The 16664-nt window shown below is 32.0% G+C and overlaps 1 protein-coding gene across 1 annotated transcript in view; it reads right to left on the reverse strand.

Moving 5' to 3' along the window:
- Positions 1 to 16664, reverse strand: part of COL11A1 (collagen type XI alpha 1 chain) — a 169884-nt gene that overhangs the window by 66946 nt on the left and 86274 nt on the right. Inside the window, exons 32-39 of the mRNA XM_039869598.1 lie at positions 14306 to 14359; positions 14133 to 14177; positions 13927 to 13980; positions 13768 to 13812; positions 11648 to 11701; positions 6579 to 6632; positions 3128 to 3181; positions 362 to 469 (exon numbers count right to left, since the gene is read on the reverse strand). Coding sequence (XP_039725532.1) covers positions 362 to 469; positions 3128 to 3181; positions 6579 to 6632; positions 11648 to 11701; positions 13768 to 13812; positions 13927 to 13980; positions 14133 to 14177; positions 14306 to 14359 — 468 coding nt within the window. The remainder of the gene's footprint in view (positions 1 to 361; positions 470 to 3127; positions 3182 to 6578; positions 6633 to 11647; positions 11702 to 13767; positions 13813 to 13926; positions 13981 to 14132; positions 14178 to 14305; positions 14360 to 16664) is intronic.

The raw sequence follows: 16664 nt of genomic DNA on the forward strand, positions 1-16664 counted from the left end.
ATACACTCAACATAGAGAGTAATTACTACACACATTTCCACAAAGTTATGACCACCCCTACTCTACTATAAGTAAAGCCTGAATATTATTTAATGAAGAGAATACTATGTGGAATGCCATGTACATTAAAATAAACTAACCAGTACCAACATTTAAGAGTGTATGTAAATGGATGGTTTGATGGTCAATAGAGCTAACTTCTTTTATTATTCAGTAAAGTGAATATTTTACTCACGTATCTTTCTGACGTTCATTTAAATACTATACTAACATTTAGAGAAGCTATGGACAAATGGTAAGAGGATACAATGAAAACTAACCAGATGTTTTCAGCCAAGAAAACTCCTTGAGCAGTTCATACCTTTGCACCTTCTTTTCCTGCAGCTCCAGGGAGACCTTGCTCACCAGGAGGGCCAGGAGGACCGGGGTGTCCACGTTCACCTATTGGACCTGTCTCGCCAGTGGGCCCCTAATTTGGAAAAGCAAAACCTCATTAAATTGCTCTTTTATTTTTAGCAAAGATAACACAAACCCAAAATAAATATTTCTTTCTTTCACAAAAGTTTATCATTCTCATGTATTTTCATGATGGCTTACAAAACACTTCGCATAAAGCACTGAAAGTAACATATGTGGTAGGAGTCTAACAAATTATGTATAATTTTAGTTAGAGTCTGAGTGTACAAATGAAATATATAGGAATTCAAAGAGTTGTTTTCTTTAATACCAGAATTGCTTCAGTGTGAGGTCCATCCAAGTATTGTTAAAAACTGTGGTTTTTACCTAGAGTTTGGTTCTTTTACATAAGGTGTCAAATTAATTTAGGAGTAAAAGAGACATTGGTGCCACATTGGTAGCTACTCAATGAATCACTGCTTGATAATAAACGCACGTTTTCTGGAACCCAAACAACCACAGTCCTTGGAACTCCCCTGACTGGACACCTCCCTACTATTAATCTATATTCCTTTGATGAAGTCTAGAAAATGTGGCAGGGGGATCCTGAAGGCTAGGAGTTGGGCTGGCAGTTCCTCCTAGCCAAAGGCTATAACAAATAGCCTACTGCCTTAAATAGCTGCAAATGCCAAAGTGAAAAATGTCAGGTCATTTACACATCCCCTGAGTGGTGCTGTTTGGTGGTGTTAGCATTCAGTGAGCTTTCAAGTGTAAATAGAGAATGGAGACCAGTTGCTAACTCCATTTAGAATAGAGCAAAATGAGGAATTTAAGTTAAAGATATATATATATACAGAAGTTTCCAGATGTTAAGGATGTTAAACAGTAGAATGTATTATTGAAGTTTCTTATGAAATGTCATTCTGTTCTTTTTCTAAAAATGCAACAGATTTTTAACTTTTGGTCTTGGATAAAGAACCATCTGCCCCAGATTTGAGCGTGTATTTCTAGATTTGAATTCCTTTAGTTGCCAGAAGTCCCCAAGTTATCATTAATGGGCAAACATTTACCCCAAAGTGGAAATTTCCTTAAATATTTAATTAGGATTTCAATAGTAAGAAATGTAAAATTGATCCCAATTTAATGACTATTACCACGGAGATAAAAATGAGCAATGATTCACGTGATTGTGTAAGGATTGCAATCAATGTTGCTCCTATTTAACCATTCCCTTTGTCTTAACATGAAAACGTGTTTAAATTTGAAATAGGCAATTGATTTTTTTTTAAAGGGCCAATAAAAATAAGCCAGTGAAGGTGCATAGTCAATAAAACACCTGCTACTTTTATGCCTTAAGAAAGGAGACAAAAAAGAACATAGGTCTCAGCAACCAGCTGTCTGCATTAGACAGTGATGAATTTTTGAAAGGTGTGAGGTCCTGAAATATTCAGTTAAGCTCCATGATATTTACACTCTAGTTGGGCTCTAATTCTGTTTATGTTCATGAATATGTAATGTAGTAGGGATCATTCTTTAATTTTTTTCACATAAAATTGTAAAGTTGTTTGAAATTTTTTTAAAAAGTATTTTTGGAGAAAGTTAATTATTGGGGGAGTATTTCTTTTTAAAATTAAAACTGATAAACAGTTTAAAAAATATATAAACACACACAAAAGTATGCAAAAAAGGTATCATGAATATTGTTTTCATTATAAAGGAGCAAACAACATTTCTCTTGGTTCAGAATTAATCTCAAATAAAATGATCGAGCAATTTAAGAATTCTTTATTTTGCTTCTAATCACACATATCTCTAGAAAGAACATGCAGTTTTTTCTTTCTCTGGGAAAAGACATGTGTTTGGATGTGTGAGTTTGTTCTATAAAATATTAAGGACTAATTATAGGCTGAGAAAAGACTATTTAAAACAAATAATTGAAACACTTATCCAACTGCTTTTGCTCTTGTGTTATAATTTATTATTAGTGGGGGTAAAATTCCAGCTGAGTGAACTAAATGTGCCCTGTCCCTTCAACACTCTTTGCGAGAATAAAAATATTATTTTCTATTCTCATGTATTATATTCTCTATAGGTATTTAGAACTATAATTCAGGATACTATATCATCTTTTGAGATTCTTTCTGCTTCCTATCTTGAAAGAGCTACTTACTTGTCTTTCCCATTTTTTTCATATATTCAAAGACTACAACCTAATACTTTATTGCTGATGGGAATAATTTTTATGAAGGTGAAAATCGTAAGAAACGATGTATTCAAATATTAAAATTCTAGAACAAAATTACGTTCAAAGTTTTATATTTCTAATATATCATACTTCTATACCTAATTTATACTCAGAAAACTAAAGTCATTTTGTAACTTGAAATTCTTGGAAATGATGGCCAATCTACATAATAAAGCATTTTGGGTTTTTAGCAGATGGTGCCATGCTCAGCCTTTCATGTTAACTTCTTTGTGAATTTTATGACTTATTTTTATTATTTATTTTTCTTTTTTATTCAGTGCAGTTGAAAAATTACTTTAGCTAAGCAGTAGTTTGCTGAAAGTTCATTTGATGTAGGCAAGTTGCGTATATTAATATGTTATCCAAAATTTTAAAATGTATTATTTTCAATCATAATAAAATGGGCAGATTTCATACAATTTACGAAAGGTGAAAATATAAACAGAAAAATAAATCTTGTTAGGGAAATAGAGTGACAGAATGTACCTGTGGTCCAACAACACCCCCTGGCCCAGGAGGCCCAGTCTTGCCTTGAAATCCCTAAGGAAAGAAAGCATAACCCATGAAAACTCTATAGGACACAAGACATAAATTAAAATTCTCTGAAATAATTAAGTAACTCACATTAAAAGAAAGTCACCTTTTGGCTAAAATATATATTTTTAAATGCTTATGAGTTGTTATTTTCCAGTTCTTTTTAAAATTCAAAATATATCACCTTCATTAATTCACATTACAGTCTAATGATTACTTTTATTAAGCTCTAAAAAATTTTTAAAAGATAATGAGATGAAGCTGGAGTGAAAACATGTTTTTAGCCCTCTTCCACGGGGTCAAACAACAAAGATAATTTTAACCTAGCACTGTTTATGAATGAAATAAATGCTGATTTAGACATTCTTTGAAACGGTCCACTGGTTCTGTACACAGAGATATATCTATAGTCTATTCCTGCATTCCAACAATCTCCTAAAATAAGCACGAAGTAAAAATAAATTTATGAAAAGAATACTTTGCATGATTAGTAATCATTTCAGCATTTTATCAGTGTTCTTTCTTAAAACCCCAAAGAATATATTTACAAATGTACCTTACATATGCAGTCATTAAAGTAAAATCTGGTAGATGTCAACAGCATGTACTCACTAAACAAAGCCTTTGGGCATATATTCTGGTACTTATACTTCTCTGTACTTGTGGGTTATTCATTCTGCGAGTCTGTACTACGATTGGTAAATTTCTTTCTCATGTCAGTTAAATTACATTTATCAATTGGAGAAATACTGAGAGGAAAACCTTCCAAAAAACTGAATTAAAGCATATAATATTTGCTAAAGTTTTATTCTCTACAATATCAGACTGGAAATATTAAAGTCAGAAAGCAAAAGGCAGAAACTGGTAGCCCATGTCTGCATCACAACCTTCCAGACTCAGTAAAAATGTAACTCTTATTCCGATCATCTCCAAGTCTATGTTACATGCTGTTGAGTCAACTCCAACCCCTGGTGACCCTATGAATGTCCACAACATCCTGTCTTCAAGCTCCACTCAGCTCCTGTAGACTCAGGCCTACAGCTTCTTTCACAGAGTCACTCCATCTCATATTGGTCTTCTTCTTTTTCTGTGCCTTCTTTTTTTCCCAGCATTATCATCTTTTCCAAAAAACCCTGCCTTCTCATGATGCGCCCCAACTAGGACAGCTTAGCTTTTGCCCTTTTTGCCTCCAGCGATGTCTCAGGATGAATTTGCCCTGGGACCCACTTGTTTGTTGCTCTGGTGGTAGAGCTCTCCTCCAGCACCGTATTTCAAACGAATCATTTTTTCCCCTATCAGCCTTCTTCACTGTCTAGCTTTCCCAACCATAGACAGTAATAGGGAGTACGTTGGTATGGATGATCTTGGCCGTGGTGTCTAATGACACACCTTTGCTCTTGGTGACCTTTCTTAATTTCTCCACTGCTGCTCTTCTGAGTCTCAGTCTTCGCTTGATTTCTTGGCTGCGGTCTCCATTTGAATTAATGACTGAACCAAGGTAATCAAAATCTGTAACAATTTCAGTTTCTTCATCGTCTATGTTAGAATCAATGCAGGATTTGGCACTGTGTGTCTGAGACAAATTCGGGTTGTTTCAGTATAATAGAAACTATTTCTAATTATTCCTCGTGGCCTTAAAAAGCTTTGAATTGTAAGATGTCAGAATGAACCTTCAATTTCTGACTGAGGATTTCTGACTGAGGACCAATCTCAAATATAACAAAAGAATATATATATATATATATATATTCTAAAATATATATATATATTTTAAATAAGGTAGCAAAATACAGCTGCTCTAGATTCTGACTCTTATACAAGGCAACCTTTTGAATCCAAGTCAGCACAGAGCAAGGTGAGAGTTTCTTGGCCATAGAGGTATTCGCTATTGCTCTTACAAGTGAATTGAAATCAGGAATACAATTTTCTATAAATAATTCCAGCCTTTGTCTATGAGGAACTCTAGATGAGAACATCAATTATAGAATCATTAGTTAATATGCTATTTTTCCTCTGTTTAAATTTAAATGTTATATATAATATGGTTACTTTGGCTAGAAGCAGAAACTCTTATTAAACTGAAGACAAAAGAGAATTTATAATGGAAATTCTCTAGGTATCCCTTCCTTAAAAGACATTTGGGAAATATTCTAGAGTGATTCCCATGAAGCTATCTCATGACTTAGAAATCATTGGGTGTAAGATTGAAATAAAAATGCATTTGCAAACTTGAGCGTGGATTCTTCTTTAGAGAGTTTATTTTATGCTCCTCATGCAGCTGTCATTCCCAGGTGAAAACCCAAAGATTTTACCCTTTAGTCTCACTAAATCATTTTTGATTCTATTGTTGAAACCCAAGACTTTGAAGTTTGCAATATGACTAAAACTAAGTTGTCACATTAAGAACTGTCTCTTGGTGAGCAAAACAGAAATTGGGTTGCTGCTGAAAAATTGCTTCTCCTATGCAGAAAATCATCATCTTTTCAGATTTATTATTAAGTACTATGATGCAACTCCAAATATGTCTTCATGCTGGCAGAATACCTTAAAATGATTTGGAGCCACATAGTCAAAAGTAGTCTGTGTTGTGGTTTTTTAAAGAAATCTGGATAAAATTAATCAATGGTGAGAACCAAACATCGATTCCAAGGAAATATGCTAATCCATGATCATTTCTGATTAGACTTACATCCCACTGGAAGAGCCAGACACATGGTTTTGTAACAGTGGCAGAACAAACAAACAAACCTGCCAGAATTTAACCCATAGTTGAACTGCTGGTTTTGTTTCCTCTTTGTCCAAACCATTGTTATATGCATAAGTTTTTCAGACAGTTTATTTAATGTTATATTCTTCATAATTTAAAAATAAAATGCAGTCACATGTTTCCATTTACATCCCTACTTGAGGCAAGAGGATGCATTTGACATCGTTCCAGACCAATTATAGCCTTATGGTTCCAACATCAGAAATATTGCACCCCTGAGTTCTGGAGAGAAGAATGTATTATCTGCATGGCTTATTTTAATGTTTCTTTTAGAGAGTAGAAAGGTGACACAGTTGACTGGAATACATCTGTAAATAAAGACTTCAGCGAGAGGGTCAAGGTTAACAACCTTTTGAAGGTGTCCAAAAGATAATGAGATCTTTTCCATCAGCTCATCTCTAAAGTTCTATTATTGACAATAAGAACGATCAATCAACTAACATTCTGTATCCTCAAATATATTTATTTAGGCATTTAGATACAAACACGGCTCTATTTATGTATTTTACAATATATTTAGATAAAAGTTTCAATTAAATTTCTGTTATCCTTAACCTGGTAATCGAACTGTTAATAATAAAGCAGCTCTCTGTGATGAGGTGCTAACGATGGAAAATCTCAGATGGGCTCACTTACCGTCTCCCCACGCTGCCCAGGGTGCCCGGGCAGGCCATCCTTCCCTGGTGGTCCCTGCAATCACAAATGTCAAACACCACACGTTATAACTACTTCTCGAACTGATTTTTGGACCAAAATGTAATATATTAGACAATTCTCTTATTATATTTTCATTAGATATCATATTTCGATGTTCTGTTGATTTTACATACAGTAGTATGTGTACATTTCTTTTTAGTATAATTCTATCCGTAACCGAGACCAAGAGAAAATTGTACAACTCTATGCTGAACATTTTACATTTAAATTGTTCCATTAGCATTTATCTTTTAAAAAATAATATTCATATATATTTGTATTTTTATTTTTGCAAAAATGTTAGTTCTTCAGTCTGACTAGGAATATTTTCTCCTCTTTTTGATGATCTGTTCTTATTCAATTTCTGGTGCAGCAAGACTTGGATAAGAGAGAAAGAGACTGTCCTCTAGTGGTGGTCTGAGATTCTAAATGACAAGAATGAAAAGAAATACACTCAAACAATGGCATTTTACCTCTCAATTGCTTCAAATAAAGAAAACAAGGTCTTATGCTCAATCTTAGAAGTCATCAGGACCATTTTTTTTTTCCCAGTAGGTTTTCTTAAATATCCTCTTGGAAGCATAATATTTATTAAGCACTGGAGAGCAAATCTACTACACCATCACTTTTTTAAAAGGATGCTGTCTTTGTCAGGACTGAAGAAATAAATGAAGCAATTAACTAAGTACTTAAAGTAAACAACTCTGTGAGGTTATGTTTTAGATACTTAGTAGAAATAGATTACTTCTTTAGACTGCATTATGAATTATTCATCCTAACTCAGAAATCATTGAGTATCAAGTTCAAATTTCAAAACATGTATAGGCAGAAATATTCTCATTCTTCCAGATAAATGAAGAGAAATGATTATTTTAATAACAACATTTTAGTGATAACAGATATACATACCTCTCATGATACGTTAATTATTTAAAATAAAGTTGTTTATTTAAACAAATACATTACTGACATAAATCTATTTTCGAATGTCAATTTTTTAATATTAAATTAAAATAAGGGATTCATGTCAGAATAAGCTCGTTTCGACGGCAGCTTTCTTATGCTGGAGTGAGCCTCAGGCTGACTTCAGGAGGGGGTGCCTGACCTTGTCCAGCACTGTCTCTGCTCCCCACCTCATCTTCACTGACTCGCGGGTTGCCATGGGAAGTAATAGCACCAATTAAAGACTGTCTTACTATATTTCGCAAATTCATTGCTTGCTCGGTGATTTGCTCCTGCTTTCCGGGACCACCTCAGTGATTCTAGTGCCATCCTCCCCAAAAGACCGAAATCAGAATGTTTACAACCAAGGCCCCAAATATTCTTAGACATCATTTAACCCTTCCTTCCTTCAAAAATAAATATTACATATGTAGGTATTAGGCACTAGGTGCATAGTAATATAAGATATAGCTAGCTCTGCCTTCAGCTTAGAGATGAGACAAAAAAAATAAGTAGTTAATTTCTAGAAAAGTTCGTGTTGTTTCAGTATTTCAAAATAAACTATTTTGATTATATACATAATTATATATTACATATTATATTATAAATTATACTACTTATTATATAATATATCTTATAAGAATATAAACAGAAATTGAATAAAAGTGCTACCAATTTGGGACAGAAGTAAAAGTTTTAACTAAAAACATAGAGGGTCACAGATACAAAAGTAATAAATATGAGTCAGGCTTTTTTTCCCCACCATAGTAAAATGCTTCTCAAATGTGTTTTGCCATAAGCATAAATCACATATATTTTCTAACAAATCTATAAAAATAAAAGTCAAATACCTCAATATATTTGCTGGTGTGAAAAGTATAGATTGCACTTCTATTGCAAAATATCATAACCTTTTAAAACAGTGATATTAGATCTAAATAAAGTCACTCTGAGATGAATGCGACATAATTTTTAATGTCTTTCCTAGTTATCTTGAGGGAGCTGTATTAATAGATTACATAAAGAATTCATACCAGTGTATCATTTTTCTTGATTTAAGTATGTATCCCTAATAATAATAATAATAATAATAATAATAATAATTGTAATGGCTCCACACTACTAGTCAATAAAATAAAACAGATTAATTACCAAATAATTTCATGACATTAATCTAAAAATAATACTTTTATTGATCAAAATTGGCTGCCTCTTTGATGTAGTTGGTGAAGGTCTATGGCAACAAATTCATCTAAATGAGGGTGTGTATATACAGCAATGTGACCTCTGAAAAGACGCTTATAAATAAATGTTAAGGATATTTTTTCACTTCGGCACTGAGTTTTGACTTTTCCTCTTCTATATGTAGAATATATCTTCTAACAGTCATGTTATAAATCTTCATCACCTCAAGTTAAAATTTTTCTTAAATAGGATAATTTATGCTGACACTGGCATGAGATTAACAGACTCTAAACATGAGTATTCCAAGCATTCAATCCATAATGCATGTGTGTTGTGTCTGTGAATAGCGTACATATACAGATATAGATATGCATTATGATATATATCTTTAATGAATATATATGTTTGTATATCTATACATATATATCTTTAGATATATATCTCTCTGTATATATACAGTATACATTTCTTGATTACAATGAAAATGAACCAATTAATTTGCAGAAAGAGGAACCTGGTTCTATCCTTCTCCCCAAATTTCTTTCTTCTATATCAAAGAGATAAAAATATTTCTTTCCTAAACATTATAAAAATGCATACCAGAGAAATGAAAGGTATTTTTGTTTCATGCCCTAATGTTACACTTGTCAGAGAAACAGAGTATAAAAATCATTTTGTTTAGCAGTGAGAGCAATGTTCCTTAGCAATGCCATGTCTCTCCAACTAGACTGCATGCTTCTTAAGTGTAGGCATTTATTATACTTCTAATACCTCTTAGAGACAAATGCATGCATGATCAATGGCTCAAAACTTATTGAAAGATACTTGAGAGAATGGACCAAAAAAGCCTGAGGAAAATGGGTCAAATGGCTTTCTCTGACAATAAAATTATATTGCATGAGAGAAACAATTCTTATCGATACGTACAAATATAATGGGATGATAAGGTCAAAGTTATACATATCAATAGTTTTTACGTTACTAAACAATGATCTATGCAAGTGGCTTCAACATATTCCTGAAAAGAATCTTATATGTATAATCATTTTGGAACTATATTTACACTTGACTGTGTGTGAAACTTTGCATGATTTAATATTACATTTGGAACAACACTGAGATAGTAAGTAAACAACATTATACGCAGGGAGTATTGTTATTATCTTGTTGGTATTAATCCTTTTATAATACTATAATAACCCACTCTTGATATGTTTGCAGTAATAAAGCAAAACTGCTAGTGTTCAAATAATATTTTAAAAACAGTGTCTAAAAATTATTGCAAAAAGTAAGATGCCTTAACATTTAATATTTAAGTCAGTATTTCACAATAAATAATTTATTTTCTAAAGATGTGAACTAAAGTCACATTTGAAAGTAACTAAAACAAAGGGTTATTCAAATTCAATAAAAATTGTATATTTATTTATTTATTAATTATTTTCAATGTGTTGAAAAATATAATGTAACCAGATATAACATTTATTTAAAATTTTAACAACTTAATTTAGAATTTTCTGAACTGTTCCTCTATGCAAGACTATTCTTGAACCCACCCAAGATCTACTGAATCAAAATCTACATTTTTAACAAGATACCAACATGATTTGTATGCACATTAAAGTCCAGACTAGAACAGTAGTTAGCAAACTTTAGCATGCAGCAAAACTACTTGGAGAGTTTGTTAAAATGTAGGCTGGGCCCCTCTCCCAAGTGCTGATTAGGTGAAGGAGGCGGGGAGAAGATTGTATTTCCAACAAATCCCAGGTACTGTTGATGCTCTCATCCAGGCACCACACTTTGAGGACAACTTCCTTAGACAGGTGAGTGCTGTGGTCTGAAACTTTGTGTCACCCTAAATGCATATGTTAAAATCCTAACCATCAAAGGTAATGTTATTAGTAGACGGGGCCTTTGGAAGGTGCTGAAGTCAGGAAGGTAAAACACTCATTAACGGAATTAGTGACTTATAAAAGAGGCTCCAGAGAGCTCCCTCACTTCTCCTGCCATATGAGATATAATAGTCTGTAGCCTGTAAGAGGGCCCTCATCCAGCCATGCTGGCACCCTGATCTCGAACTTCAAGCCTCCAGAATTGTATGAAATAAATTTCTGTTGTTTACCAGCTACCCATTCTGTGGGGATTTCTTATTGCAGCCCAAACAGACTAAGACAGTGGATAAGTTTATTCTAACTCTCATGAACTGACTGGGTTGCTAAAAATGAAAAAGAAAACTGAGCACTGAGCATATCCTATAGACTCATGAATGTTTAAGTGTAAAAATAAAGAATTTTAAATAACTTTGTGAAGATATTTGATGAAGCTACTCAAAGAGTATTGCTCTAAACATATTTTAAAAAAGAGATATGATTCAGGAAGGGTTATCATTACATTTTCTAAGAACAGTGTATTAAAGAGGCAAAAATCATAAATAATATAAATAAATAAATTTAATGTGATATCAATTATATCAGAAAGTTGGAGGGTGTGTAGGAAGTGATTTTTTTTTTAAGAATAACCCATTTTATAATAGAAGATAAAAGGGAAATTCTCATACACCAAAAATTTAAGATTCAGTACCAATTTTTAATGCCATCAATAATGTTCATTACAGTAAAGGTGCAGTTGAGATGATAATATTTCATACTGTTCTAGTCTCTGATATACTTTGAAAGAATATTTAACAAGATATTTAAATTATATTCGGAAACGATAGATTTCATAAATTGAAAACATCCATATTGTTTGACATTATTAATTGTAATTTTCTTTTTATTGGAATGTTTATCAATATTTGTACCTCAAAATGATTTAAAATATAAGCTATGACTCTCAAAAATTTAAAAACATTGCTGAATGAAGAAAGGAAAGCTATAACTTACAGGAGGGCCTTTTGGTCCAGGGAATCCAACTGGACCCTGCGGTCCTTGAGGGCCCTGAAAATAAAAGGCAGTGGAAAAATTTAAGGATATGCTTAAAAGACACATCTTTATACTTTGCAGTTTATTTCTACAGCAAAAACACTATATAGTGTACAGTTTCTTCGCCAAATGACAGTACTATGGCAATACAAGATATTCTGTGCTAATCTAAGAGCAAAATGGATGATTTTTCACACTATTCAGTACTCAAAACAGCATATCAATGGTCTTAACCCTGTAAATATTTAGAAATCATTTTAAAAGTGAATAGAACATAGATGCATCATGAAGTTCTCCAGAGTCTCTGTTTTTAGCATTGATTAGGAACATACATAGGAAGACATTTTAATTCCAAACCCACCCCTAAGAAAAAAAATTACTTAAAAAATTGACTCTATAAAATCCTGGCTCTAGTCATATAAAACTAAAAGGAAAAATATAAGTGATTATATCAAAAAGACTATAGAGAATTCTTTTCACTAATTTCTATATTTAAAATATATTTAGTTTTAAAGATGTTAATATTTCATTTTACTCATGTATAAACTTCTTTTGTAGATAAGATGAAAAGAACATTATTGCATAATTATTCTCATTAACATTCAATCCAAACATACATTTATAAATCATTTTTGACTTGATGCTTAACTATATTATTCAACATTCACATTAACATATCTTTAAAATGTATAAAGTAGACCCTGTGACAGTGACTATCTTGGTGGCAGCAAAAGGATTGGGAAAAGATAATCCTTTATATGCCCAGAACATAATAATTATATTTCTAAAAGGAATATATATAAAATGGAAGATAATATAAATAAAATGTCTAAAGTAATACACTTAAGGTAAAATTTATATTTAAATAAAGAATGAAGTTTACAAAAGTTGGTCTTTAATAGCATTTACTCTTTTCAATTTATCTATTTAGCCTTCCCGAGGGAAATAGCATTACCATTGAGAACAGTTTGTGCTTTAAAGAAAAAACTAGTTGTGCTACCATTTTTAAAACGTTTCTACTCTATTTAATAATTTAGCCATTTTAATTAATTTAACTATATCTTCTTATTAGGACGACTTTGACCAAAAAATATTCCAAATGTGTATATTACATATGAACTCAATACATGTGGGATGGACTTAATTTGGGGATAGTTCATCAAGAGTGAGAAAATTTGGTAGAAAGTTTAATTTAATTATATATAAACCAAAGCTTGACACTTCTGTAACTATTTATTCTTATGTCCCATCTACTATTTCTGTCACAAATAAAAACTTTATTCCAAAAAAATTACTTATCTCAGTTTTAAGCTCTACATCATGAGTTGTTTCTGTTTTACTTTTTGTGAAACATCTATTATAAATTTCAAATAATAATATGCAAAAATGTATTAATGTGACTGAATAATATTAAAAATTATTATAGAATATTAAGAAATAAGTCTAATTTCTTTGAGAATAATACAAATTTTATATATAAACTCTTTTTAAAGAGGATAGCTTTCAAAAAATCTGGCTACAAACATGCTATATTTTGCCAAAAAATAAAATAAAATAAAGGGCATGCTTACTCATGTGTATTTAGCTTTATTTTACGTCAATTGAAAATCAATTTACTAAATAGTTTTTCTATTTACTGGAATAGATGTTTTATCTTGATTTGAATGTATATTGATTGTGACTTAATGGCTACAGGAGGCTTGCATTTTACTAGCATAATGCTGCTGCCAGCTCCATGGACAAAATGAGTATCGATGCGCAAGGTAAGAGGAGCGAAGGAGAAGGCATAAGTGTTACGCGCGTATTTAAAAGAAAAAATATTTGGCTTAAGTTTAAGAGTGGCATCGTAGGACAATTACACACATTATTTCTCTCATTTCTATACCAAAATTAATAGTGCATAACCAATTAAGCTTTTTTTTTTAGCAGAGTAAGTTAAAAAATAGGAATTTTAAACTCTGACTAGATTTTTGTGCATGACTGTAACATATGTGTTGCAGACACATGTACCTTTTCCCAGAAATTTAAACGGTGCAGAATATTACTATTTATTTTGTATTGTGTGACTGTATCATTCTTACTCTTTCACCGGGAGGGCCAGGAGGACCATCACCACCAGAAGTGCCCTGCCAATAACAAAAACAAAAACAAATTTTAAAAAATCAGTTTTTCTTCTTATAACATCTGTTCTCTGGAAGAGAAGCTTATAGAAGCCCAGATGAAACAGGTACTGATAATACCTTTGGACCAGGTTTCCCAGTGGGACCTCTCGCACCCCTAGAACCTCGAGGACCCTGCATATGAGAAAAAAAGATGAAATTGTTCTAGTGCCAACAAACCAAAAGAAATAAAATCAATTTTTATGTTTGAAAAAAAGTATCCTGAAAATTTAAATCTAAATTTAAAATGAAAACCGAAAATCATTATTTTAAATCGAGACACCCACCGTTGGACCACGTTGACCCCGAGGGCCTGGTTTGCCAGCTACACCCTGCCAAAGACAGTTCAGACAGTTTCAGTAATTAGCATATCACGTAAATTGTGTCTGGCTGAGAGACAGGTACTCTCACGAGAATATCTACATTAGCTAGTCCAGAACAATATACTTGTATTTCATACCCGTGCACCTTTCTCTCCATTGGCACCAGGAAACCCAGGAAATCCAGTGGAACCCTATAAAAAAAATAAAATAAACGATGAATATAGCAACTAACATTTTTAGCCACAAGCTGTCTTTTGAAACATAGTGATTTTCATAAACTGTTAATATTTAAATCGAGAATATAATTTTAAGATATCACACAACTCCCATTTATGTATTTAAAAATGAACTTACAGTGACATCTGAAATCCTGGAAGCATCGAAAGCATGGATTGATAAAACATTTTAGATTTTACCTTTAAGTAAAATAATCAAATATATCATTTCTGATATTAGAAAATGGTAATTAAAGGACATTTCATGTAAAATAAATTTTTGACTTAGAAGTCTTCATACTTGCCTCAAATCTGAAGAAAAATTCAATTTTTCCAGTATGAATAATCAAATATTAAAATAGGGATTGGATAAAATATTTTTCATGAATTAACATTACTGTCTAGTTAGCATTTTTTGTTGAATATTTTTATGCCTTTAGAACTGGATCAAATTGTAAAGACTGAAAATCTCCCTCCACCTTTTCTGTTTGATGTTTGAATGTGGTTAGACCTAACTAAGAGTCTAAATCAGATGGTTTAGCATTAAAATCTTGTTTATGGAATTCCAAAGACATAATTCAAGACTTGTATTTGTTATGCATTCACCTAAATAAGTTGAGTGCATTTCTTATTCTCTTTGAGCATAATTTTTTATTCTGAAAAATGAGGGATTTCATCCACATGTTATAGGTCCTATGAAATTTGTAAGAGATTGGAATAATGGAAAGCAAGATGAAAACATGATAATGATAGATAACAATAAATAATGCTATTTACAAATGTAAAAAATATAGTAAAAGCATTATGTCATTTCATCCACAGCCACATTTTACAGATGGAATGTAATACAATTCCCCCATTTCATCTTGTGTCTATAATCCACATTTTCATTTGCTCAGATTCCTTTGAACACAACTGTTATTGGTTTGCCTCATCATTGTATCATATAATAGAGAAGATTAGGGTTCAAATCCTTGCTCTTCAACTTGCTAATTATAAGACCCTGGGACTGGTGGGGTAGGGGCTTCCAAATACTCACTTTTACTATTTAGTCCATTGAATGGATTAAATGCAATGATATAAAAAATGTCTATCAAAGAGTACCAGATGTTCAGATTTGACACTCTTCCCTGTGCATTGAGGGAACTATAACAAAGCTTTTTTTCACTCAAATACATTTCTTGTTTGTTTGTACTCACTCATTTGGATTGAATTTCCCCTTAAAGTAATGTTTCTCCTTGTAATAAATGGCTCCTCTGTATCAGAATAATCTGGAGTGACTGCTAAAAATATGGGTTGTCAAGTCCCACTGCAGACCTTCTGAGACAGACTCGCTGGCAGTCGGATCCAGGAATTTGCATTCTTAACAGTTTCTCCAGGTGATACGTACAGAATAGATGCAACCGCTTTATATTTCTTCCACAAGTCAAAAAAATTGTATGTGAAGCCTTATGGGGGCTGATGGTCAAAACAATAACCCAAAATATGCACTGCTAAGCTTCTTTTTATGACCCATTTCCCAATACATCTACTTTATGCCTATAGAGATAACTATGTTCAACCTGAGGACAATTGTTAGGACATATTAATAGTCACATAATGAGGAAAAAATGGTGCAAATTACATTTTAGAAGAGTTTTCAAAGCCTTTTCTCTTTCTCTTCAGAGAATCAGATAGTTATATTTGGTAGGGTATTATTATGTGATTAGGAATTTAACAAGTGAGTATAATATGAAAATAATTTACTGCTATCGAATTTTATTTTGGAACAAATATTGATTTCTGTCCTGAGAAGACTAGATAAATAACACATTTATAGAAACTCCCTTAAAAATTGCTCTTATACATCAATTTTATTTTTAATAAATTAATTTTCTTACATAGTTTCTGCTCTAAGAAATTTATGGGAAACAGATAAAACTGTCCAATCCACCAACTAAACGGCTTGTAATATATTGGTATATTATTCTTCTAGTCTCGCATAAGGAATTATCACCAAAATATACAATTTCCATGAAAAGGCATTATCTACTTTTAAATGGAAAAAACAAACAGCACACAAAAGGCCAATAGTCAAAGGTTAATGGTAAAATTGGCAAAGTCAGAAAGTGGAAAAAATAATTTTAAATGCTATTTTAAATATAAAAGAAACCTATCTTCATATAGATTTTACTTTTTGAAATAGCTATAATTTTACAGTACACATAGTGGTATATCTTTCTAAATACCTATTATGGTTTATACTGCTAGTAGGATATTGGCTAAATTATATTGTCTAAAT

Source organism: Pteropus medius, unplaced genomic scaffold (assembly GCF_902729225.1).
Source record: "Pteropus medius unplaced genomic scaffold, Ma_sr-lr_union100, whole genome shotgun sequence".
Lineage (NCBI taxonomy): Eukaryota > Metazoa > Chordata > Mammalia > Chiroptera > Pteropodidae > Pteropus > Pteropus medius.